This window comes from Myodes glareolus, chromosome 24, assembly GCF_982192425.1.
Source record: "Myodes glareolus chromosome 24, mMyoGla1.1, whole genome shotgun sequence".
NCBI lineage: Eukaryota > Metazoa > Chordata > Mammalia > Rodentia > Cricetidae > Myodes > Myodes glareolus.
The window spans coordinates 34,412,087-34,437,897 of NC_142049.1; the positions used below are offsets into that span (position 1 = coordinate 34,412,087).

The following is a 25,811-nucleotide window of genomic DNA, read 5'->3' on the forward strand; positions in this document are numbered from 1 at the left end:
CTGCCACCAAGCTACACCCACCTGTCATACAGGCTGTCACCCTCCCTTGGTGGGTTCTGATACTAATGCAGTGGAGTGCTGTAGAAATGGCTCCTGCACTGCATTGCTTAGGAAGCAGCTCAAAAAGATTTATTTTTGACACTTGTACATGCATTGTATAAATGTAATTTTTTTAAAAAAATCTTTGTTCTGCACTAAGTGGATTCAGCACACAAAGGATTCAAGCATTCAGAACTGGACTGTCCTATGCTGGAGGCACAACTCACATCCCAAACTTAGGCAGTGCATATGGTTCCGAGGAATCTTTGACCAGAAAAGAAATAGCCAGAAAGATCATCTAGGAGCAAGAGAGACTGAGGAAATAGGACAGTGCCCTATGACCGACCCTTAGAAATCCAGAACTGACACCCTGGCTGCTGGAGAGGTCCTCCCTACCCTTCTGAGGTCAGATACCCAGGCCATATCCCCTTGAGATCTGTGGGAATCTTGTGAGTGAATCCCAGTAAGAACCATCACATCCAGGACAAGCAAGCTTCCTCCTTCTGCAAACCAAATAAGCCAATGTTTCTCATGTTTGCCTGAAGTCAAAACCCACAAACTCAGAGTTCAGGAGAGTATTGTGGGGAAGGATTCAGTCATTTATGATATCCCTGGGAAGCTGGGGCCTAGCTGTAGGCCTACCTCTGCACCCAGAGAGCAAGGGACTCACCCTGCAAATGCGGGCCTTTTGGCCTGCTGGGGAGAGTATCTGGCTCCAACGGAGTGTGAGGATGACTTACAATAGGAGGGTTCTGCTAGGCAAGCAAGCTGACTAGGAGCTACCACCTCGTGCCAGGGTAGAAGGAGTGTGTAAGAAACAGAAGCAAAAGGCACCGTCTTTTCTATCAAAGGGCTGAATGGGACAAAGGAATTTTGATCAATCTTTAAAGAGGCCATCCATCACAAATCCCTCCCCAAGTCAGCATTTTTCTAAGATTAAAGTGTGCGCTCAAGGTTGCTTCCTGTTCTCCAAAGTTACGCTTTACTCATAAGCCGCACTGCCCCAAGCCAGGCAATGGTGTAAGAATGGCAAGGCTAGCTCTGACCATTCAGGATGCAGCATGGCAACCCCTTTGCATGTTAGGAAGAGAGGTCTATCAGGACCCTTGATGAGTGAGTTTTTCTGCCTGGTTTGGCACAGCTATGGACTTTTCCACAGATGTGAAACTTTTTGTGTCTTACTGAAATAGTTTGGATTGTGTGGTCATCTTCTAGAGACCCCAGATCCATTTCTTTTTCTCTTTTTAATTTTTAATTAAAATAAAATTATGTCACTTTCCTTTTCCAACCTTTTCTGTACTGTATACAGTATACCCTCCATGCTCCATCTCAAGCTTATGATCTCTTTCTCTTTATTATTGTTACACATACACACACACACACATGCACGCACACACACGTACACACACATACACACACACTTGTATGTATATGATTGGGGTGGAGCAGCTGAACACTCTGTATTGGATAAACAACCTAGAAGCTTATCCCTGGGAAAGCCTTTCTCCTGCTCTCAGCATTCTCTACATTCCTTAGTTCCTAAGGTCCTTTCCATGGGTGATGAACCCTGAGGCTTCCCTCTACCCTGTTAGCATGTCTACTGATACTGTCCATTTTGGGGGCTTGTTCAGACAGCCACGTTGCTGAGGCACCATGGGTAAAGCTTCCCTGCCATTTCTCGGAGCCATAATATCAGTTTTCCTGGTTCTAGTACAGTCTGTCCACTCCCTCTGCCTGATGGCCCCTCGCCTCAAGGGTAGGAGTTGGGCTGTGGATGTATGAATTAGGGCTGGGTACCCCATGGTAACAATTTCTCTGCATTTTGACAAGTTGTGGTTTTCAGTTACTCCATCTACTGCAGGGAGAAGCTTCACTGATGGGGATTGAAAGCTACATGTATCAGTGATATGAGGGTAGATATTTAGAACCCAGTGAGGAATTATGCTGGTTTAATAAAGTCGTGGCTGTACGCGCTCTTCTAAGCACAAGATCTCACAACCCCAAGGAGTTGGCCTGGTTTCCAGCACTAGGCACATTTGTTCTCTTGTTAACTGGATCCTGATACAGTTAGAGGGCTGTCAGTTATCACCCAGATATGAGTCCCACTACTGTACCCTTAGGATCACTATTACACCATGGTGGACATCATGGTGGTTCATATGCGCAACAACTAAGTAGGACTAGTTGGTTGCTTGCCTCTCCTGGAATCTTGTTTCAATGGTCTTGTTTCAATGATTGCAAACAGAGCAGCAAGGAACATGGCTAAAGAAGCATCTGTGACTGTGAAGTAGGGTGTTGAGTCCTTTGGGCATAAGTCAAAGAGTGGTACAGCTGACTTATATGATAGATTTATTTTTAGCTTTTTGAAAATTCTCCACAATGATTCCCAAAGTGGCTGCCCCAGTTCTGAACCCAACCAACAGCAAATGAGGGCTCCCTTTTCCCCCTATCCTCACCAGGATTTACTGTCCATTGCTCTCTTGATAGTTGCCATTCTGACTGAAGTTAAGATGAAATCGCAAAATCCTTTTAATTTGCACTCCCTAATTGTGAAAGAGGGTGTACACTTTTTGACACATTTTTCGGCCCCTTTTATTTCTTCATTCAAGAACTCTCTTTTCAGATTCAGAAGTCCTTCTTTTGAATGGGTCACTTGCTTTCTTGACTCCTAATTTTTTTAGTTATTTATGCTTTCAGTATATTAAACCTCTGTTCCGACACATTTCTTTAAAAGGAGTGAGCCCAGGCCTGGTCTCAGCCCACACAGGGTACACAGCCTGCAGGGGTGACAGATGGAGAAAACCAGATCAAGCAGCATGTGATGAACACAGCGGGAGGAAGGATAAAGTACACCCGGGCTCACCTGGAGCTCGGGAAAGGCCTTCCCAAGGAAGGACCTTAGTGTTGGGATCTCAAAGCTGCTAACTGGTGCAGAGGTGGCAGTGGACCCGAACAAAGACTGGACTACCGCAGAAGAATGAACAAATGGAAAATACTTTACAGGTTAAAATTTAGGCAGCGGGACAGAGAAGGGCAGACCGAAGCCTGGGGCCAGGGAGGAAAGGCTGCTATCAGACTCTTGTTTCCACTGAATTCCTGGGAGAATGGTAGCAAGACGTCTCCTTGCCCACTGCATCCAAGTCTCACTCTAAATCACACACACACTGTCGGGTTTTAGCTTGTTTCCTTACAGTGGTGAACAATGTACCACCCACTTCTCTGCTCGGTCTGCTCCTTGTTGAACATATAGTCCAGAACCACCAGGATTGTGGTGCGGGCTATAGACCACAACAGGGCCAGGTACCTTGCAGGTATCGGGAAGATTTGATGAAACAAATTAAGGAACTCAGAAGAAACCTGAGAGAGTAATGCTGACCCCAGGGATCTTTATCTGGGAAGAAGAAATTGGATTCTTACCCACTACTGGTGGACTAAATTAGCAGTTACTGTGGAAATCAGTATGGAGGCTGCTGATGAACTAGCAAAGGGATACAGGTTTGATCTAGCTATGCCAGTCCTGGGTGCACACCCAAAGGACCCAAAAATATTCTACCGTAGATATACCTATCCATCTGTGTTTCCTACTGCCATATTCACGGTAGAAAGAAATGGGCTCATCCTGGATGCCCATCAATAGATATATAGACAAGAAAAACACAGGGTATTTACACAAAAGTCTTTTTCATCTGTAAAGAAGAATAAATCTATGCCCTTTGCAAGGAAATAGATGGAACCTAAGTGCAAAAGACCAGACTTTATGCTTTAGTTATGTTTCTATTGCTTTGACAGAATGCCATGACCAAGGCAACTTATAGAAGGGATGGTTTATTTGGGGCTTTCTCTTCCAGGAGGACAGATAGATGTCCATCACCACCATAGTGGGGAAATGGGGCAGCAATTACAAATGATAACTGGAGCATCAAGCTGAGATCTCACATCCTCAACCACAAGCAGGAAGCAGGGTTCTGAAACCTCAGAGCTTGTCCCCAGCGACATCCTTCCTCCAGCAAGTCTCCCCGGATGGCACCACCAACAGGGAATCAAGTGTTTAAATGTCTGAGACTCTGTGAGTGAGTTCATTCAAACCAGGACAGTCAGAAGGACAAGAAGCACAAAACCTGTGTTTTCCCTACCGCGTGGGAAGACTATACAGCTATACATATGAATGACAGGAAAAAGGAGTGTCTCGGGAAGGGAGCACCCCAGGAGGTGGGAAGGAAACAGAGCGTGAAGGAGAGGGATAAGATGGAAGCACATTAAACATGCATGAAAATGGTGAAGCTTATTGTTCCTGTTATTCCATACAAATAATATACAGTAGTAAAAGCCTTACATGCATCACGGTTACCATGATCACAGCAAGAACAACACTGAAAAACCCAAACAACCATAGCAACAGATAACGGACCCACGTGCCTGTGAGACACGGACCTTTTTGGTCTTGGTCACAGACTTTTTCCTTTCATTGTATTTCCATATACTTGTCTATTTCAACCCTCTGTTCATGTCTCTATTTATTTACTTTAGTAATGGGTATGGAACCCAGGCTTCACACATGTAGTGAGACAGAAGCAAGCCCTCGCTGGCCTCCTGTAACGACCAACAGCTATTAACCCATCACCTCGTCAGTGCCAGGCTTTGAACTAAGTGCCTTGCCCTGAATCCTCTTAGTCAGCTCCAGGAGGCGCGTTCCAAGAAGCACTGTCTCCACCCCCAACTCTACAAAGCACAGAAGGTCACCCAGTAAGGCAGGAATAGCCGAGAGCTGGAAGCTGAAGACGGATGGGCGCTGCTTCCTCTAAGTATCAGTGCCCAGCATCAACCTCTTCCTTTCCCAGCGCTCCCATGAGCAGGACTGCATCAGGGGTACACAGCTCCGGCTGTGTAGAATCTCCACCTAACCCACACTCTCGTCTACGGAACACTTGAGATAACAGCAGACCCTGCTTTCCTTCGGATTGCACACCAAGACGGGCCATTCATGCCATGACACAAACCTCACTAAATTTCACAGGACTCCTGTACTTGAAAGCGCGGTCTTTGACCATGGCGCAACTCAAATAGAAATCAAAACCAGAAAGATGCCTTGAGTCACCTCGACTATTTAGGAAATAAAGGGAACACATTCAAATTAGTCAAGAGTCAAAAGTGAAATGAAATAGAAAGAACTTTGTCTCTCACAAAACACAGAAAGACGAAACACAGAAAGAGAGGGAAAATATAAGGAGTCCTGATAGCGGAAAACTCAGGAGAAACTATGAGGTTGGACTCTAGATTAGAAAAGGGATGGAGCTTATAACGTCAACCTCCCTCCTAATAAACTAGAAGAAAAAATAACCCGAAAGTAAACGTAAGAGTAGCAATAGTGCAAGGATGGTGAGCTAGAAAACTGGGTAACACCCATACCACCATGCCAGGTTCCAGCCCTGGCTCTTGTACTCTAAAACAATATCCAGAACTCTGATGCAGTGCCCAGCTGTGGGCGGCTGGACTAACTCTCATTTAAACTCTGGGAGCATACAATGTTCCAGCTCATCAGGCTGTGTGTCTAAGGAGCACCTCCTCACATGTGGCGGTAGGGATCCCCGCCCACACCCGAGGGTACCGTCTTGCAGCAAGAGGATCTGCAAGGTACCACGAACCAGATGTTAGCTCCACAGTGGTGAGGCCTGCAGGCCAAAGCCGAGACCTGGTGACGGGAGAAAGCAATCAGCAGGAGCAGCTGTCTGGGGACTCTCTACTGGCTCTCGGAAACCAAGCTGAAAGGGGAGCCACAACAGTGTGGGTCTGGGCAGGGTGGATGTGAGACACCTGCCACTTTGTGTCGGCTGGCACAGGCCGGTGATTACCTATAGTCTTGGTAGCAGACTTCATTATGCCACTTAGAGACAGAAGCCTACAGGGGTCTCTCCAAGCATCTGTTGGGAAGCAGCAGTAAGGCCCATCATCCAAGACCGAGTCCTTCTCACTCAAACACACGCATCCAGATGCAGCTACTTTGCTCAATTCCTCAAGCAGTAATGAATAAACATAAGAAACAAATCGTTTTTATTCTTATGAACTGAACTGATTATTCAAATGAGGTCCAGGCATTTATATTTAGGATTATATTTAGGAATGCAAGATTATATTTAGGAATATATATATATAGAGAGAGAGAGATATGTAATTTACCAAATCACACATTTAAGAAACACTAAATTGCTTATACAATAAAACTTCATTACACATTTCCAATAAGAGAAGTATGCATCCTAGCTCAAATTATTATTTAACTGAACTTCTGGGTGACACTCATGAAGCCTGTCTTATACAGAGGCCGTTTAAACTAATAGAGGGTGGGCGTGGGTCCTAACTGCTCAGGAACGAGTAAAAAGCCATTTCCCCAAACAGGAAGAATCCTTCAGAGGGGTAGTCGGCTACAAAACACAGGGGGACTTAACCTGGCAGCTCTGAGGTGTCTAATTAGTCTCTCAGGAGATGACAGGTATAATTTCTCTCCACCAGGTTTGTTCTCCACCTCCCTTATGCATTTGAATTAAATTTGTGGGAGAGTCAGTTAACTAACTCCGCAGCAATAGCTCTCACTTCAAGCACAGCAATTAAGAATGTCTGTTTCCTCTCCTCCTACATCTGTTCGGAGACTGGAGTGAACACATTTACATTATTCTCTGGATACACAGTAATTGCTGGGAAGTGACGGCATGGCCGTCTGTACAGTAGGCGGTGGATCGGAGGAAGGGTCTGGCCTAGCTGAGCCCAGGTGAGGTTGGCAGGATTCAAAACACGAAACTCTGGTTGACCTTAGTCATGCAACTTCCAGAAGTTAGGTTGTGCACGAACAGTGCACAGTGGGCTGAGGGACCTACTTCCAACTTCCTCTTCCTTAGCAACTGGAAGGGCAACCTGATATTTGTTCCTCATTACTTGAGACTCAAACAATGTCTCCTTTTCCCCCCCCTATTAACTTCTTTATTAATTTTTAGTATGAAGGTCAAACCCAGGACAGTGTACTTTGGGCAAAAACTCTACTACTTCCCCACACGTTCAGTCTCTTCTATTTTTCTTCAGATATGACCATGACAATGGTAATGGACATTGGTCTCCCTCTGCTATCAAGACAGAAGTACATAATCACTGAGATCTTTGTGAAGCCATCCTTACACACCGCACATTCTCTCAAATGGCGTGTTCCTATCTGAAGTTCTCAACATAGCATGGCGGAACACGGCAGACAGGACCAGCAAAAGAAAGGGTCGGCAATGTTCTCTGCTTCCCACCGCTAACACACTCTTTTTGCTGTGAGCTCACCTCTGTGGCCAATGGATCTCAGACATCCATCTCTCAGCTCCAACGTTCTTAGAAATGCTCACCGAAGGACTGAAAGAGCCACACGGAAAGAATTTCTTAAAAACCACAGGTCACTCATCTATGGGATCTAAAACGTCATCTTAACTGCAGAAACTGAGAGCAAAATAGTGGCTAGCTGAGGCTGGGTGAGGGGAGGATGAGCAGACGACGGAGTGACCATCGGGCGCTAAGGCGGAGGCAGTCAGGAGCTGCTGTGTCGCCGCCCACGTTCATGAACACAGACCTCAGTGTTGTGCTGTACACTTCAAAGGCGCACAAAGTGGAACTTCAATGATTTCAACACGAGAACATATCAGCATTTGGGTAAAGAGACATAATGAACATGACCATCGAAAAGGTCATACATGAAAACTGTTGGCGCACGCAGGTCATCCAGCGGGAACACAGGTGTGCCTGCCCTGTTCCCTGGGTCACTACAATAACACATCCGACCCTTCCGTCATGACCCGACCGCCTTCCACACCACATTTAGAAGTTACAGGACATTTGGGGAAACGTGCTTCAGAGAAGCTAGAGCCTGCAGAAGAGGAACTCAGCAGTGAACTCTCTCCACTGACCGACCCAAGAGAAGGTCTATGTGAAAGGTTCCTGTGGTCATTTCTACCCATTGCCTCTGTCATCACACATTATAATAATACATAACTTCATTTCCCCCCACATGACTATAATGTCATTTGCGCTCTAATTTCTCCTCTAATAATCTAAACTGTGAGACATGGTCAAACATCTTAAAATCCCTACCACAAGTTTACCTCAGTCATTACCTTCTTTTCCACAATTATACTGTTGGAAAGTTTATCTCCCTGTAGCCTTTCCCGTCTCATAGGACAAGATCTACTCCTCAGACAATGGTATCCTATGTGGCCCTAGACGGATGGAGGACACGGCTTTAGCATTACTTAAAATGATGGATGATTGCCAAGAGACTGCAACAGATTTATCCATAGTTTAGGATTTAACAGAGAGAATCACTATGAACTACAGGTATAAACACAATGATCACAATCTGTGACGTGGAAAGTAATCAAGGGAGTCTGCGGCATCAGCAGATCCATGTCCATCTCTTTAGGACGGACAACGATGCCGGGGAGAGTTTATCGTGTGGACCGTGCTGGGTGCTGGAGCTGTAGATAGGTAGCGTGGGGAATGAAAGGAGAGGGAGAGGGAAAGAGAGAAAGAGAGAGAGAAAGAGAGAGAGAGAGAGAGAGAGAGAGAGAGAGAGAGAGAGAGAGAGAGAACGTGTGAAGTGCATCTGTATTTTGGAAGTGGAACTGCCTTGAAACAGAAAACACCAACGTTCAACCAAAAACTACTAAAAGCATGTAATCATGCTACAGGAGGGTGCCATGGCCACACCACAGCAAGCCGTCCTCCGGTAGGCGCTCGGAAAATCAGCAACTACATGTGAAGGATGAACGCTATGAAAAACTCAAGAGAGAGACTCCTGGCTTACTCCAGTCGGAAGGTAAAGGAGGGTCGTTCTCTAAAGGAAAGTGCCTTCAGGAGGTAAGATTAGGAAGAGCCGTTGAGCTTGGAGTAGAAGCAGGGAGGTACAGCTAGGGAAGCAGGGCAACAGAAGCCACACAAGGAAGCCACGTGAGCGAACATCCCTGAACATGTCACACAGAATACAGTGGAGGTAGAGAGGTAGGCGAGCAGGCAAGGGCATAGTTTTTTTTTCATGTATTTCCCAAGGCCCTAGACTTCTTTTTAGAAGCAGAGTAGAATCTTCAAGAGTTTCCAATCCAAACAGTTTAGTTAACTTGGTGGCAATGCCTGTAGCCTCTCTTCAGAGCTGCCTGGGGGACCTGTCTCCTCCTTCACCTGTAACAGCGCAATGTAGTATGGGCAGGTCCATGTTGTTCTCCAGATGACCACTGCATGAATTTGTATAGAGAACACAGAAAACACGCTAAGAACTGGGCAGGGGGCAGGGGGTGTCGAAGGGTAAGTAAGCTAGCAGGTCAACTGAGTGCTCCGCTGAGCTAACAGCAAACTGGTCGACAGCATCTCAGCTGAGCATCGCCTGCTGTACTGTGACAGGGTAGGGCAATGGTCACCACCGGTAAAGTGCACTAAACTTGAACAGAAATCATGACAACAGAAAAGCAATGCTGATCTTTGTGATAAACTGGCCTTCAAAGCAGAGCCCTCTGAGCCAGGAAAGAAAATACATACACAGTATCTTCCCAGGAGAACTGTTCTTAGGCAGTTTACTCTTACTGAGTATCAGCAAGTTGCTAGAGCTTGCTAGTCAAATGTGACTTAGTATTCAGCTGAGAAAGGAAGATGCACCCACAAGCCTATGAGGGATGAGGACTTTTATCAGGACACTGAGCTTCCCCAAGAACCAGAGGACAGCAACAGGAGGGCTTCAGACTCTGAAGCCACAGAGAAGCATCCTGCCTTGTGACTTTGCACTTGACTCTTCTGTGAAATCCTTTCACTCCAAAACCACAGGGCCCTTCTCCTGTGAAAAATCCATAGTTCTTTATGTACTCCGCAGGAAGCCTTCCCCCAACCCATGGCCTCTTTCTATGGTTCCAGCTTCCTGCAGTCAGCCACCATCGAAAATTAGGTGAACCCAGCACAGGAAGGTATTTTGAGAGTGTGTTTACATAATATGTATCACAGTATGTTGCTACCACGTGGCTATGTTATGTGTTACTGTTGTAAAGTTCTTACACTGCCTTATTAATTAAATCCTATCGCAGGTTATTATAGGTCCTCTGTAGGACAGGATATCATGAGTGCTTTCAGGAAGACATCGAGGGGCCTGAAATAAAACTCACATGGATAAAGAGGAAGCTATTTTAAACTGTAGAAATGGGAACGTAGCTTGCCTATGGCACAGAGAGGACCTCCCTGTTTGCCATCCAAGCATTGTGTATGTGTGCTTGTGCATGTGCATGTGCGAGAGAGAGAGAGAGAGAGAGAGAGAGAGAGAGAGAGAATAGGCTTCCTCAAACTTTCTATGAACAGCAAGTGATAACTGACCTTTCAGAAGGGTGACAGAGGTCGGGGTGAGAAGCCGAGCAGGCCCACTTCCTGCCTAAAAATGTCCTCAACCCAGAGAGTGTGTTACCACGATGGACCGTTTCCAGAACTGCACGTTTGTCTTTGTTCTGGCCCACACCGAGGAAGCCGGCAACACAAAGGAGAGAAAGCGAACACAAATATGGCATGAGTCTTTAAAACTTCAAGCCTGCCCCCAAGTGATACACTTTCCAGCACGCCACACCTCCTAATCCTCCTCAAACAACCACCACCTGAAGACCAAGTACTCACATATATGAGCCTATAGGTTTGAACCACTTCCATTTAAACCACAGGGCATAGCCAGACTTGGGTTTTAGGCTCAGTTAAAGGCATCAGGCATGAACTCCAAGTTGTTTTAAAATTAATTTAGAAATTGAAAAAGCTTCAACCTGGCTTCAAGTCCAATCAGAAAGTTGTTGGTTACTACATAATCTTTGTTCCACGGGTGCACAAGTAGCCATATCTTTCTAGGCCAGTCCTTACTGTACTCCCGGGCTTCACATATGGTCAAGAGTGTGCATTACTTTTCTTCCAGGGCAACCTGCATAGGACTCTCCAGCTCTCTGAATCCTAGCCAGTACGAATGAAGCTTCCTGGTGTGTGGTAGCTTGATCTCTCCACATGCTATGGCTGATGTATGTGGTGTCTGCAGCAACTGTCTTACCACCAAGCCCTGAAGAATAACCAGGAGCAATGTCGGGATCTTAAAATGCCAAGAGGAGTGTCTATGGGACCTCACTGAAACAACCAGAGAAGAAATAACCCATGTCTGGTGCCAGGCTCTTTATTTAATAGCTTATAATGTGTGGGAGATGTAACATCCAAGTTATAGGGTAAAACCATTTAATTTCCTTTTATGCGTATGCTTGTGTGTATTTAGGAAGGATCTTTAGTAGTAGATTTCTAAACTCCTTAGAGTTACTGACCCTTCCCATACTCCCTCCTCCCACTCTACCCTCCCATCCTCCACATCATTTAACCACTCCTAGCTCATGATTTTCTGGTCCCCTTTGTCCCAAACCTGCCTTCCAGCCCCTCCTCTTCAAATCTGCCCTCCCCACATTCACGTAGAGTTCCCTCGCTTCTGGAGTTACTCCAACTTAACATGCTGATCTAAATAATCAAAGCTACTATCCACATATGAAAGACAATATGAGATGTTTGTCTTTCCAATCTGGATTACTCAGAATGAACATTTCTAGCTCTGTCTATTTACCTGAAAACTTCATATATTCACTTTTTAATACATGAACAATAGTCCACTGCATAAATGTACTGCATTTTTTTTTATTCGCCAGTTCCTGACTATTCTTCTTCCCTGACTTTTACGAACAGAGGATCAATGACTACGGACAGAAGGGCAGGTCATCTGGGCAGTAGGACATCCAGTCCTTGGGTAGAAACCTAGGGGTCGTTGAGCCACATCATGTGGTAGATCTATTTTCCCATCTCCACGGCTTGTACCTCCCAGCTTGTACCCACACTAAGAGTAAATAAGTGTTTCCATTTCCTGCATCCAGGCCAGCATTGGTCGTCATCTCTAGACATCCCGGCTGCAGTGAACAGAACAAATATGTTCAAAGCTGGAAGCCAGTTCGAGAAGTGTGGTACTTCTCATCATTGCATACAAGAAGGGACGTGTGGAAATTTGACATGGCTTCTCCAGTATCACAGTGGGTACACACCTTTAAATTCTCCTGCACGAACCACAAATATTTTGAAATCCCACGCCAGTTAGAGCAAAGCAATTACGGATCCCAATACAGATAAACCGCAGTCCTGGACTCGGAAAGTGGGAGGGATTTTCTGGCGACGGTCACACGAAAGTTGACGATCTGATGAGCACCGTCAACAACAGCCCCATCGAAAGAGTTCTGAGAAACTTCCTAACAGGACAGCCAAGAAGCTGCACCAACATTACCCCACCCCCACCCCGTGAAAGAGCCTGAGGGCAGAATGAAGGCGCGCTGCAGATCTGACGGGAAGCAGCCAGCAAGGAGCTCTCAACCCCAGCAGGAAAAGAGCAGAACGAAGCTTTCACAGACCACCCTGGATAAGAGGGAATAGCAAGGGTATCCATTGCCATGAAGACACGCACTGGTGACAAGGATACACACGCAGCAAGCCCAGAGGACTCACTGAGGAACTGGTCCATTCTCAGTGCTCCTACAGGGAGCGGACCGTCCTCCGTACTGCTGGCCTACTCAAACATGCTGTCTGTAAAACTTACAGAAGCAAAACATACATTAGGAAACACCTCACAGGAAGGACACGACTGCTGTTAGCAGAACATCCATGCCCAAGTTAAACTAGACACAGGGTGACGGGTAAGTTGATGACAAAGGCTATGATGGGAAATACAGTTCCCCACCTGGCAGACCAGGGCCAGTCTCTCAGGTTTCCTATCACTCAAACTGTGACGAACATTGCAGACCCAATCACACTAGGTTAGCAACACTGCATTTGTAACTATTCGCTATGAAAACTCTAAATTCACATACTGTCAGAGTGTCTTTTGTATCGGAATAACAAACGGGCACTCACTTCCAATGTCCGGCCGCAGCTTTTTGTCATATTCTCTCAGCAATTTGTTGAGAATCAGCGTCACGTCAGTGTCCTGTGATCTGGGCGCCAAGACCCACTTCTGGTTTGACGGAGAGTCTTCACTTTCATCCTCTTCCACCCTCCTGGACCTGCAGTTACAACGGAATGAGACACCTAAGTTGCAGCATTTCCAGAAAATTCCTCAGACTTGTCCATTCCCAGTGCAACTACAGGGAGTGGGACGTCCTTGGTACTGCTGGCCTACTCATACACGGTGCCTGTAAAACTTAAAGAAACAAAACACACATAGGAAACGTCCCACAGGAAGAAGACAACTGCTATGAACAGAACAGCCCTGCCCAAGATAAACTAGACACAGGGCAATGGGTAAGTTGATGACAAACTGGCTGACAGGAAATAGGCACCTAACTCACCTGCTCAAGTCAGTCACACTTCCGCGTACTCTGTGGTGCTGTTTCTAAGTTCCACCACCAAGACTGAGGAGGGAGGGAGGGAGGAGCTTTGACAGAGCAGACTCACTGAAAACAGCTGACTCTGATTGTGCCTGCCCTGTGGCCTGGGCTTTGGGAGACAACCGTGTGGGCATTCCGAGGTGGCCTAATTTGCTGGCACTCAGCAAGGGGGACGGCCAGGAGATGTGTTCGTTGATGAGCGCAGAATGCCCTCTGGCCATTTATACCTTGATCACCCAAACCGGTTCATCTCTTTTCTCAGCAGGCTTTCTGAATTAAATATTTTCTAGTATGTCTTCAACACTCAAAGCTTTTAAGTGGATCCAAATGAGGGCCTAGACGTCTCTGACCTTCTTCTATCCAGCTCTGCTAAGCACCACAGCCCTTTCTGTAGAGTGAGGAGAGACCCTAAGACAACAGTAGGTTTTCTCAGTGAGTGAGGCCCACCCAGTCACAGCACCTGCGGCTTGGGAGAAAAGAGTATCAACCTTCATGCAATACTTCTCTTACGCGGGATGCTCCTGAATGTGAGAAGAGCTTAAGAAACAAAACCCTTGTCCTTTGTCTTTGTGTGCGCCTCGATGTCATTCTTCTACAAGAAGGTGGCAGGGGGTACAATCAGAGTGATTTGTTCCCACTGGGTATAAGAGCAGTTCTGTTCTGTCATGAATCCCAGACAGGCGTCCATTGTGAGCCCCACACCAAGGTGCATGTCCTCGGGCATGTCAGTTTCCTGAACTGGAGTTGGTGAAGAGTATGGTCACTTAGAAGTTCAGCCCCTCGTTTTCACTGAGATCTTCAGAGGCAAACAGAAATGTTTACGTACAAGTCAGCTTGTATTTGCATCAGCCTTGCGCGTGTTAAGAAGATACAGCTGGCAGGTCAAGCAGTCTAAACCCAAATCCGCGCCTTGCTGTCCTGTCTTTACTGAAGATGGGTCCCGAGGGACTCCCGGCACCCACCGCGATCTGAAGATGGTGAAGTCCACACATGTAATGCTGCTTTATTTACACATAATGTCCACAGATGCTTCTGATCGTTCCCAGGTGACCAGTTCAACACAGCTGCTATGTCAACAGCTATAACAAGGTATTGGCTAGGGAATGAGGGAAAGAAGACGGCTGGCCATGTTCGGGACTATGTTTCCGATCAACAGCTGCTCAGAGCCGCAAGTGAGGAAGGTGTGGACAAGGAAGGGCAGCGAGCCACGTGAATGTGAGATGTTGATAATGAGTCTTGCGGAATAGCTTTTGCAATTAAGCTTCTCCTAAACTGATCTGAAAGTGAATTCTGTTTCATGAATAACTCACAAGCTAGGGGATTAAAATAAGCCATCCACAGATGCCAACACTGTTGTGGCTTTTTACCGAAGCTGAGCCGTTCACCACCAAGAGGAACTTGGGATATTTGGTGTCTCCACCCAATAAGGGGAATGCACTTCACTAGCTGTGAAACGGCATTTGTACAAAGAATGTGAAACATTTTGTGTCTTACAGAAATAGTTTGGATTGTGTGGTCATCTTCTAGAGACCCCAGATCCATTTCTTTTTAATTTTATTAAAATAAAATTATGTCACTTTCCTTTTCCAACCTTTTCTGTACTGTATACAGAAGTTTTAAATGTCCAGGGGTTTTTTGTAGTCGAAAGCTGTATCAGCAATGTTAATACCATGGTCTTATGAAAGCAAACCAAAACAAGAAAAAGCACGAGTCATCTGGACAGCCGATAGCCACACACTGCCTTTAGGACCTAACAAATCATCCTTGAACAAAGATACTTGGGGGCTGTGAAATTGGGTAGCTAGCTCCTCCAAGTGAAACGAGGCCTCCCCAGTGCCCTGCTACACGCCTGTCTTTCTCCTTCCTCCCTTTCTTGTCTTGCTCTGGTGACCTCTTGCCCTGCGGGGGGCCTCCTGCCCTGCGGGGGGCCTCCTGCCCTGCTGTCTCCACCACTGCAGAGGCATTGGGTCTACAGCTCCACCTACGGTCCTCACTGGCCCATCAGTCACGTGTGCTTAGTCAGTACACTCAGCCCTCCCTGCTAACTGTACTCCTAGACCCTGAACAGTCCCAGAAAAGCCCGCTACTTCAAGGGCGGGTATTATAAGGAGTCTCATTCTCCCTCTAGTGGTCAGAGGCGGTACCTGAAATTGCATAAGCTTCTTCCTGAGTGGCTGGGCAGAAGGGAGTGCTGGGGTTAAGGGCTGGGAAAGCAGACACGTTCTCTTCCTCTCCTCCGTGGAACCACAGCTATGGAGCTGGCACAGAGTGCCTGGGAGGTCCTTGCTCCTCAGCTGCCAGCACTGTGCTTCGCCCAGTCCAGGAGATGAACCCTCCCCCTCTACTGTGCCCTGAAGAAAACCAGTCTCACCTCAGAGGACCCACTAGCAGGTGGATGGAATGGGATTTCCTTTCTCTTCAGAATTCTACATGGGTTATATATAACCTTCTGAGCACTCTGTTGCTTGGATTGCTGCCTCCTAAACAGCATTGCTGCAATTAGCTTTTCCTTAAAAGTAAAGCAAGCGCATGCTCAATCCCCAGACATTTCCTTCTGTTCATACACCTTCTCTTCATCAGAATGACAGAAGCAACCTCCAAAGGAGTTTTCAACTTTAAAACAAATCCCTGAACCTAGGAAATTAGTAAGCATATTCCAAACATTGAAATGAGGTGCCACGTTTTCCCGTGTAATAAGCTCTGTCATGGGTACCAGGGGTGGGGAAGGCTCTCCCATTGCAGAGACACAAGGGATCCTGTCAGAGTCTACATAGGGAGCATCCATACCAGCAGGGACTCTTGAATGCTGAATAGAATCCTCTCAGAGACACTAAATCCATTAAAAAGTAAACACCATTTAAGGTGAGACATACATCAATAAAATAAGCACCAAACGGATTCTTTGAAGCTGATAAGCAATTATAATTGCCACGGCTGAAGGCTCTGATAGAGAACATGTAACATCAGTACATGTACCTTGGCTGGGAAGGAAAGATGAGGTCTCCCAAGAGAGTCTCATGTTTGGGAGTTTGCAGAAACCAGACTGCTCCACCTTTCCCGGGTCGTACACAGAATGACGAGAGAACCTGGCATCTTTTCTTGCAGAACTGCAACTATCTATAAATCTACACACATGATCCAACCCCAGATTGTAAGCCAGGTTTCTGGGGTGCTGGCTATAGGAAGGGACTTCTTGATGTGACTGCAGCCTTGTTGATGCTTCTGGTGGTGTCTGCTCTGAACCAAGGTCCCTCCAGACACAATCCCCTTCAAAACACACTTGTGCATTGCATGTTCTAGCTGCCTCCTTGGACAAGAAGAAACTTTGGTGGAGAGGCCTCCCCTTCCTGAGTGAGTGTTCAAGTCTCCAGTGTTAACTCAGTAAGGACAAGCCCTGTGGGACAGGGACGGGGGTTTCATCCTTAGGGTAAGGGCCTTGGTTAGCTGGAGAAAACATTTGGGAAGCCCTCCTCTCACAGTTTTGGGGAGTTATTGAGGAGATCTCATAGTTCTTTGGTATTTCACACATGTGAAGGAGGATGGAACCGGTGAGGGCTACAGGACCTGTGAACCACAGGGATGGATGCTTTCTAATTTGCTTTCTGATTCAGGAAATTGAGAAATGTCCAAACAAGTGTGCTCTCTGGAAGGGATGGGGAGCCCTCTGACTCCTAGGGTGAGGGTAGGGAATGCAGTCAGGGATTTCCCAAGCTCAGGGTAGTCTACAGGCTGGAGCCAGAGCATCAGTCCGGGAGATGGGAATTAAACCATGTCAACATCTCTGGTTGTGTTTATGGCAACAGGCTTTAACCCTTCCGGTGCCGCCGCCCTTTTCGTGAGCCCTTGTCTGCCTCTGGAGTGCTTCTGAGTTTCTGTGAGCTGACTGGTGCTGGTTTGGGGTATTCACGGTGAGGTAATTTCCCAGTTTCAGGAAGAAGCGCCCGTGTGAACCGCAACATGATTCTTTTATAGAGTCTGAAGTGCTTGCATGTGGTGTAGGAGCTGGGGGAGATGCAGGACTCTTCCTGGCCACTTGCTCCAGCCCCCTCCAACACAGGGTGATTGAGAAAACAGAATTCCTGGGTCTTGGGATTTCTTCTCAATGATGGAATGGATATAAAATGTTAACCCATGTGTGTCGGTAAGCCCTTGGATAGCTGGCACGGGGAAGAGATGAGAAAGATAAGGCCACTGCCTCATCATTCTGAATTTCAAATTCCCTTAAAACCATCACATCCTAAAATCGCCTGGACAAGACCCCACACACATCGGGTGGCGGAGGGCTACAGCGGCCCTGGAGAGGGGGGGGTCTGGTCCTGGGGGAGACCTACAGGTGAGGTGCCTGAACCATCCATCTCCTGCAACCCAGTGGACGGTGCGCACCAGGGACTGTCGGCCGGCAGACAGCGCCCCCCGCCGCCCTCCCGCCCCCGCCGGCCTCTGGGGAACGCCTGGCAGCCACTTACCGAGCGTGTAAGCCCGAGAACAGGCAGAGGAGAAGCAGCAGCTTCGCAGCCATGGCGCTCCGAGCGCGGGTCCGAAGCCTCTGCCGGGCGGAGCTGTCCCGGCTTTCCTCCGGCTCAGGTGCCCAGGCTACCACCGGGCTGCAGCGCCTCGGATCCGGCGGGCCGGGAGGGACAAGTGTCAGCTCCGAGCGCCGCGGCCCCGACGGTCCCGGCTCCGCGGGGCGCACGCGGGATGTGTCCGCTCCCGGGCGCTCTCGGCGCGCGGGGCGGGGGGATGGGGACGGGCGGCAGGTGGCGGGGCGCCCTCCTCGAGCAACCCGAGACCCACGGGCCACCCGCCCACTACCCGGGCTGGCTCGGGGCTCTGAGCTGGGGCCGCTGAGCTTGGAGGCGGGGCGGGAGGTCGCGGCTGCTCTGGCGGTGCCCGCCAGCCGCGGCGGGGAGGAGTTTCCCCAATTAACACGCTTGGCAACGCCGGGCGAAGGCAGCGAGGTTTGAATGGACTCGGAGTTGGAGGTCGGGGAAAGGGGGCGGGGCTGGGGAGGAGAGCTTGGGGATCCCGCAGGGAGGCACAGAAAGGGCCCGGGGACTGGCCCGTGTCATCGATGGAGCCCTGGGCACTGATAGTTTTTCTGCAGCGCACCCACCCCAGTTGCCTCCCGTGCCGTGTCTTTTCTTAGGGACGCCATTGCAAGGAGGAGAAATGGTTTGCCCAAAGGCGATCTTCCCCAGCGTGGTGCTTGCTTCCCTCAACTCCCCCTGGTGCTTGTAATTGTGGCTTGCTGGGAAGTCCCAACCATGTCCCTTTCTCCTAAAAGGAGAGGCTAGAACATATCAGTAATTAGCAGAAGAGAAATGATTAAGGCCAGAGAGAAGGGTTGAAAGTTAGAAAGCAAGAAACTCTCCGTGGAGTGGAACTGAAACTATTTTCATGTTCCAAACTGAAAATTGCTTATTTTTCTTTGCATGACCCTTTAGAAAGCTAATCTTTTGCCGTGCAATTATTAACTTCAGCACAAATAAGAATTTTGCTTTCTTAATGGAAAAAAAATCACTGATAGAAAATACAGTTTCAACTACGATTATTCGTAGAACCACGACAGTTTCTTTAATACGGACTGCTCTCACGTGCTATCCGTCCAACCAGGCTACCAGGATGATTATGACAGGCGCTATGCCTGCTTCCAGGAATCCATCAGTACTGGGCCTGTGGGTTGTTGACTCTCCTTCAGAGAAGAAGGGGTCTAAGATGCCATTGGACCCTCACCTGGTTTCCAGCCATTCTTCCCAGCCATTTGTATGCATTTGGCCTCACTGTCAATAGCCTGCATGGGGTTGGGGTGCTAGAATATACTGGCTTGGGGACGGTGGGGCAAGGAGGTAAGGAATCAATTAACCGTGTTAAGTGAAGATTTTGCAGTTTGATTGTTTCGTGTTCACATGAGATCCCATCAGTGACCAATAAAGTCCAGCTCCAAAAGGTAAACTGTGTAGGGGTGAACTGAGGTTGGTTGTTAGGGTCCAGGAGGAGGGTGTGGACAGGGAGCATATTTCCAGAGAAAAGGGATTTTAGCCACCCTGACAAATAAATCTTTTCATAAAACAGAGAGAGAAGCAGGTTGCAGCTCTTGGGAATTCCCTCCCTGATCTCTGAATTCACAAACGGGGAGTGCGAACCAGCAGGAGGCTGGAGACTGTAGTTGGTGACAGTCTTGTTTTTAGCTAAGCACAAAGCTGCCTTGATTAACATGAGGTCATTGACAACTACCTACCTGGATGGGGACTTGGGCTCACCCTGCTCAGCCCAACCAGGCCTGTTTCTAGAATCGTTCTTTGCCCACACTTATGTAAGTACAAAGGTCTGTGTTCTCTGGAGATTCCTACCAGCCAGCTCCTGGCTCACTTCTTCAACCTTCTGCAAAACTCCTCCTTCATCTCCAATTTCTGCACCGGACAATGAAATGCTTCAAAAACCACTCAAAGAATGGTGCGCTATTATCTTGAGTCTCTTTACCAGTGTAGTCATGCCGCGGTTTCCTCTCTGGAAACTGGTTCCCTGGGTCCCTGGGAATGCTAAGTCTGTCATAGAAAATGCATTAAAAATTTTCATAGGCCTCCCATATGGTTTAAGTCAGCTCTAGACTATTTGCGATGCCTACTGTATACAAATGCTATGTAAATAGCTGTTGTAATTACTTAGGGAATAAGCTAAATGCCTTTTTGGTACAGATACACTTTTTTAAGACAATATTTTCCATTCAAGTTTATTTGAACCCAAGGATACAGAATCCACACATACAGGAGGACCACCTGCATGCCATCTCAGTGATTTTTTTTTAAATATTCTACAAGAAAACTAAAAGGAAATGTAACCATCCTTCCACGCTTCCATTTCTGGCACAGTTACAGGAACCCAGGAGAAAACAACGCCAGGCATGGTTCCACGGGAGCTTAGAGTCGCTGGGATTGAGTCATTCGAGTTCTCTACATAGTTCCACTGCACGGGTGGAAGAAAGTCCCAGGAGGTTAACTAGTTGTCCTTAGTCACTGTGTCCACTGTGCCCATGAGCAGGAAGCTGGGCAGACACTCACTGCTTCTTCCTGCAAAGCTGTATTCTTGCCGTATTTCTTTCTATTTTCAGAACATGACTATAATCTATGTTACAATACAGACAGACAGGCACTTGGCTACTTTTGTAAGGCGTCAGCATAAGGAGAAGTGTCCTGGGATTACATGTGTCTTTATTTATTGCAACCTGTCAGAATAGAAGGCATGAGACCTTTGTACAGCACCATGCTGGCGGAGTTTATTCTTCCCTCGCCTGCACAGGTTTGATGTGCTATTATTATGAATGAGTGCGACCCGACCTCTTCTGAAGTTTGGAGTGCTTTGCTCCACTTACGGGACACAATGGGCAAGCTCAACAGAGCTGAATATTTTACTTTAGAAAGCCTTGTGGTACAGCCTAGGAAAAATACTTTATGCTAAATGAGTCAGGAGGAATGACATATTCAAAGCAAGCTCTCTGAGCATAAGTATGAAAGCAACATGCAAGGTCAAGAATCTTCAAAGCACCAGCTGTTAGCCTTTGATTTTTTTTCCCTCTCCCTTGCCTAAGCTGACCAGGCTGGGGTGCTTTGCAGAGCATGCGCAGTGCATACATACCCTCCTTGCTGGTTGGCCTTTTCTTCTTCAACCCCTGAGAAACTAACCAGCTCCATTTGGGTGAGCAGAATTCACTTTCCCTTCCTAAGCAGGGAAAGAAAGAAAAATAAATAGCAAAACATTAAACTCGGCGGGGGGGGGGGGAGGGGGAGAGGCGCTTCATCCTAAGACACAAGGCTTGAGAGTCGATCTGCAAAACTCAAAACTCACGAACAGACAGTGCACGCACCCAGGCATCAGTGCTGTATCGGGGAAGACCTGGCTGGGTTGGGCAGCTCCTGAGCCTAGCTATAGCTCCTCTCCGCAGGAGGTGGGAAGCATGAGAGGCGGAAGCTAGCTGCCTGAGCTTGGAGATCCTCTTGTGGCTTCTTGGAGAAATACCTCTCAGGATTCCCTCTGCAGCTTCCAGTGCCAGGGAGCAAAGCCAGCCTGACATTCCAGGTACCTAGACCATCATCAGATCGTCATTGCGCTGTGGCTTTCTGGGGCTTTCGTTTTAAACAAAACCTGCCTTGCTCGACACATAGACTTCTAAATTGTATTGTCATGTTTTATACTTTATGAACAAATGTCCCACTCGATCAAAAATTACTAGTGAGGATAAGATTCATATGAGAAAATGCACAAATCTTTATAGCATGTACCAGTTGCCTTTTAACACATACTTCTACAATAGGTACGCAAGTCCCATCTGTTCACCATCGACATGATACTACATCCTAGTGACCACAGTCTGTATGAGTCAGCCATGATAAGCTAAATATGAACTGATCACCCAAAAACAGTTCTTAACATCCAACCGTTATCACCTGCCAGAGTAGTTTACCCTGAAGCACTACCTGGTTGCAGAATGAACCACAAACTGAGATTACCCAAGCACCACCCAAGAACAGACCATCCAAAGGAAATGCCTAAAGATCCAAATGCTGTAGATAGGATCACCTGCCAGCATATATTCACCAGGACACCCCTAGACAAATGTCAGCCAATCAGGGGTCCTGAACCTCAGAAACCCCTCACCCCCACCTTTACTACTATAAAAACCCAACTCTCCGTTTCTTCCAATACATTGGACATGCAGAGAGACCAAGTTGGCAAACTTGCATAAAATAAAAGCTCTTTGCTTTTTGCATACGGGACTCGGTTTCCTTGTTGGCTTTTGGCAGACTTCGCGAATTTGGGCATAACAGGCTCCAAAGACTAACCAACATTCAATCCTTTACAAGGGACTGGTGTGCCTGCTTTTGCACGTGACATTAAACAACCAGGAAACATGTTCCAAACAACCCACAACTTAGTACCTTGTGAGCTGTGCCCATACTGCGAAGTCAACACTCAGTCGTTTTATCTCTATGCATAGTACTAGCTGACTATGAGAGTACTCAGCCTTTTATTTACTAGTATGAAGGACATTCCTGTGTCTGTCCTCTAGGGCAAAGAAGTGCTCATTTCTCTGGTTATTTACTCAAACAGAATCTCCAGGTCAAAAAAAAAGGCATTTGTTAGCTGGTAATAATAATAATAAATAACACCAGAAATGCATAATGTAGTGTGTCCCTGGACCATCACTTTATGTCAGAAAAAGATTACCTTAAGAAAGGTAACCTTGCTGTTGTGTGTGTGTGTGTGTGTGTGTGTGTGTGTAATTTCTCTTTTATTGAAAATAGCTTCTTTTCATACAGTACATTATGATCACAGTTTTCCCTCTCCCAACTCATCCCAGAACCTCCCCTTACCATCCTCCACTGACCCAAATCCACACTCTTTATTCTCTCTTATTAGAATACAAACAGGCATCTAAAAATAAAAAATAAAAAAATAAACTAGCAAGAATAGGACAAAACAAATAAGCAGACAAAAAGAAGCAAAGAAAAAGCATAATAAACTCATGAAGACACAGAGACACACACTCTCACACATAGAGGAAACCTATAAAAATACAGAACTGGATAAACAGATAAAGAAACCATGGTGCACTTACACATGGGATATTACTCAGTCATTAAAACATGGAATTGTGAAATCATAACTAAATGGCTGAAACTAGATAATAATCATCCTGAGTGAGATAACTCAGACCCTAAAAGACAAATGTGGTATATATTCAATATATGTGAATGTTAGTTTTGGGGAGCTCAATGAGCAGACTGCAGGCAGTCTAGCTATAGAGGATAGCTACAGAGGAAGGGACTAGGAAGACGGAGGGATCTCCCTTGGAAGAGGAAATAGAATAATTATATACCACCTAAAGCAGGGTCAAAGGAGACCTGGGAAGAAAGGATCAGACATGGAATGGTAGGGAAGGGATGGGTAAGGGAGGAAATACTGGGGGAGGACAGCTGAAACTGGGGACCATTTAAGCAGTTGTTTGGAAATTAATACCATAGAAGCTTCCATATATATAAATAAAAGAAATCTAAGTGCAATCACCAAATAATAGGGGAGATAGAGCAAACACTAGACATCCCTCATCACCAAATAAAATCCCAAGTTCCAGGAATAGGTTGCATCTAATTGAGTTGTTGGCCAAATGGGCCCCATGGGAACCCCCAAACCACTCAGGCTATTGCTAAGGCCATTTAGCTGCTGTCCACAGGTTGATGGTAAAGCCCTGTTGCTGGAGACAATACCTACATATCTCATTGAACATGTAGAAGGTAAACGTGTGCCTAACGAGGACCTTCGCCCCCTCTCCCCTGCTCATTAGTGCTCACAGTACTGGGAGATACTTTTTTATACTGCTAAAGGAGACGAGGTAAAAACTAACCAGGCAACCAACCCTTCATGCTCCAGCGGTTACCTGACCATAAAATGTGCTGATGTAATAGTAGAACAAGGCTTGTGGGCCCACTTCATGAGATGGAACCTATGCCTGACACAGCTCAGGTAACCAAGAATCTGGCACTAGATAGGGCACGGACCTAGGGGAGAACCAAATATCGCCATTCTTCTATGTTATGTTAAGAAGTGGAGCAATAAGGGCAGTGATGGTGCATGCCTTTAATCCCAGCACTGGGGAGGCAGAGGCAGGCAGATCTCTATGAGTTTGAGGCCAGCCTGGTCTAGAAGAGCTAGTTCCAGGGCAGGCTCCAAAGCTACAGAGAAACCCTGTCTCAAAAACAACAAAAAATACTTTGCCAGGCAGTGGTGGCACATGCCTTTAATCCCAGCATTTGGGAGGCAGAGGCAGGCGGATCTCTTTGAGTTTGAGGCCAACCTGGTCTACAAAAGCTAGTTCCAGAACAGATTCCAAAACTACAGAGAAATTCTGTCTCGAATACCAAACAAACAAACAACAACAATAAAAATCCATGGTGGTGTTTTGCGGCTGGAAAGATGGCTCAGTGGTTAAGAGCACTGCCTGCTCTTCTAAAGGTCCTGAGTTCAATTGCCAGCAACCTCGTGGTGGCTCACAACCATCTGTAATGAGATCTGGTGTCTGGCCTGAAGGCATGCTTGCAGACAGAATACTGCACACACAATAAATACATCTTAAAAAAAAAAAAGAACAGATTCAAAGCAATGCTCATCAAAATCCCAGCAAAATTCTTCAAAGACCTCGAAAGAATGCTACTCAATTTCATTTGGAAAAGCAAAAAACCCAGGATAGCCAAAACAATCCTGTGCAATAAAAGAACTTCTGGAGGCATCACAATCCCTGACTTCAAACTCTACTACAGAGCTACAGTACTAAAAACAGGCTGGTACTGGCATAAGAACCGACAGGAGGACCAATGGAACTGAATAGAAGACCCGGATATCAATCCACACATCTTCAAACACCTGATCTTTGACAAAGAAGCAAAAAATATCAAATGGAAAAAAGAAAGCAAATTTAACAAGTGGCAAAACTGGATATCAACATGTAGAAGAGTGAAAATAGACCCATATCCATCATCATGCACAAAACTCAAGTCCAAATGGATCAAAGACCTCAACATAAAGCCAGTCACACTGAACCTTATAGAAGAGAAAGTGGGAAGTACACTTGAACACATTGGCGCAGGGAACTACTTCCTAAATATAACCCCAGCAGCACAGACACTGAAACAATTAATAAATGGGACCTCCTGAAACTGAAAAGCTTCTGTAAAGCAAAGGACACGGCCAACAAGACAAAACAACAGCCTATAGAATTGGAAAAGACTGTCACCAACCCCACATTAGACAAGGTCTGATCTCTAAAATATACAAGGAACTCGAGAAATTGGACAACAAAAGATCACATAATCCAATAAAAAAAATGTAGTACAGACCTAAACAGATAACTCTCAACAGAGGAATCTAAAATGGCTGAAAGACACTTAAGGAAATGTTCAACATTCTTAGTCATCAGATGTCCCACACTACTATCTCGCCAGCAAGAACGACACAGGGCACGTAGGATCCTTCTGCAGAACAGCTTTTTAATGCATCTTGAGAGCGAGAGCATAAGCCAACATGGCGGAGACCCAGAGCGAGGCGAACCCAACCCTTATATAGGAAACAGTCCCCGCCTCGGACGTGTCACTCTCAGATTGGTCAGCTGCCCATCATCCCAGATGACGCCTCGGGAGAGGCAGGGACTACAGTGTTGGAAATTTACCAACACATGCGCGTTATCCTGTTCACCGGGCGGTGGAACCGGATGTCAGCGCCATCTTGGAATGGCGAATGTGGTTACGGTCCTCTACAATCAGAGAAATGCAAATCAAAACAACTCTGAGATTCCAT

General features: G+C 46.6%; 1 protein-coding gene across 1 annotated transcript in view; it reads right to left on the bottom strand.

Moving 5' to 3' along the window:
* The window catches only part of Gabrg3 (gamma-aminobutyric acid type A receptor subunit gamma3), a 530,971-nt gene extending 512,622 nt beyond the window's left edge, over positions 1 to 18,349 (bottom strand). Inside the window, exons 1-2 of the mRNA XM_048434738.3 lie at positions 17,933 to 18,349; positions 12,994 to 13,142 (exon numbers count right to left, since the gene is read on the bottom strand). Coding sequence (XP_048290695.1) covers positions 12,994 to 13,142; positions 17,933 to 17,985 — 202 coding nt within the window. The 5' untranslated portion in view covers positions 17,986 to 18,349. The remainder of the gene's footprint in view (positions 1 to 12,993; positions 13,143 to 17,932) is intronic.
* Between the last annotated feature and the right edge of the window lie 7,462 nt (positions 18,350 to 25,811).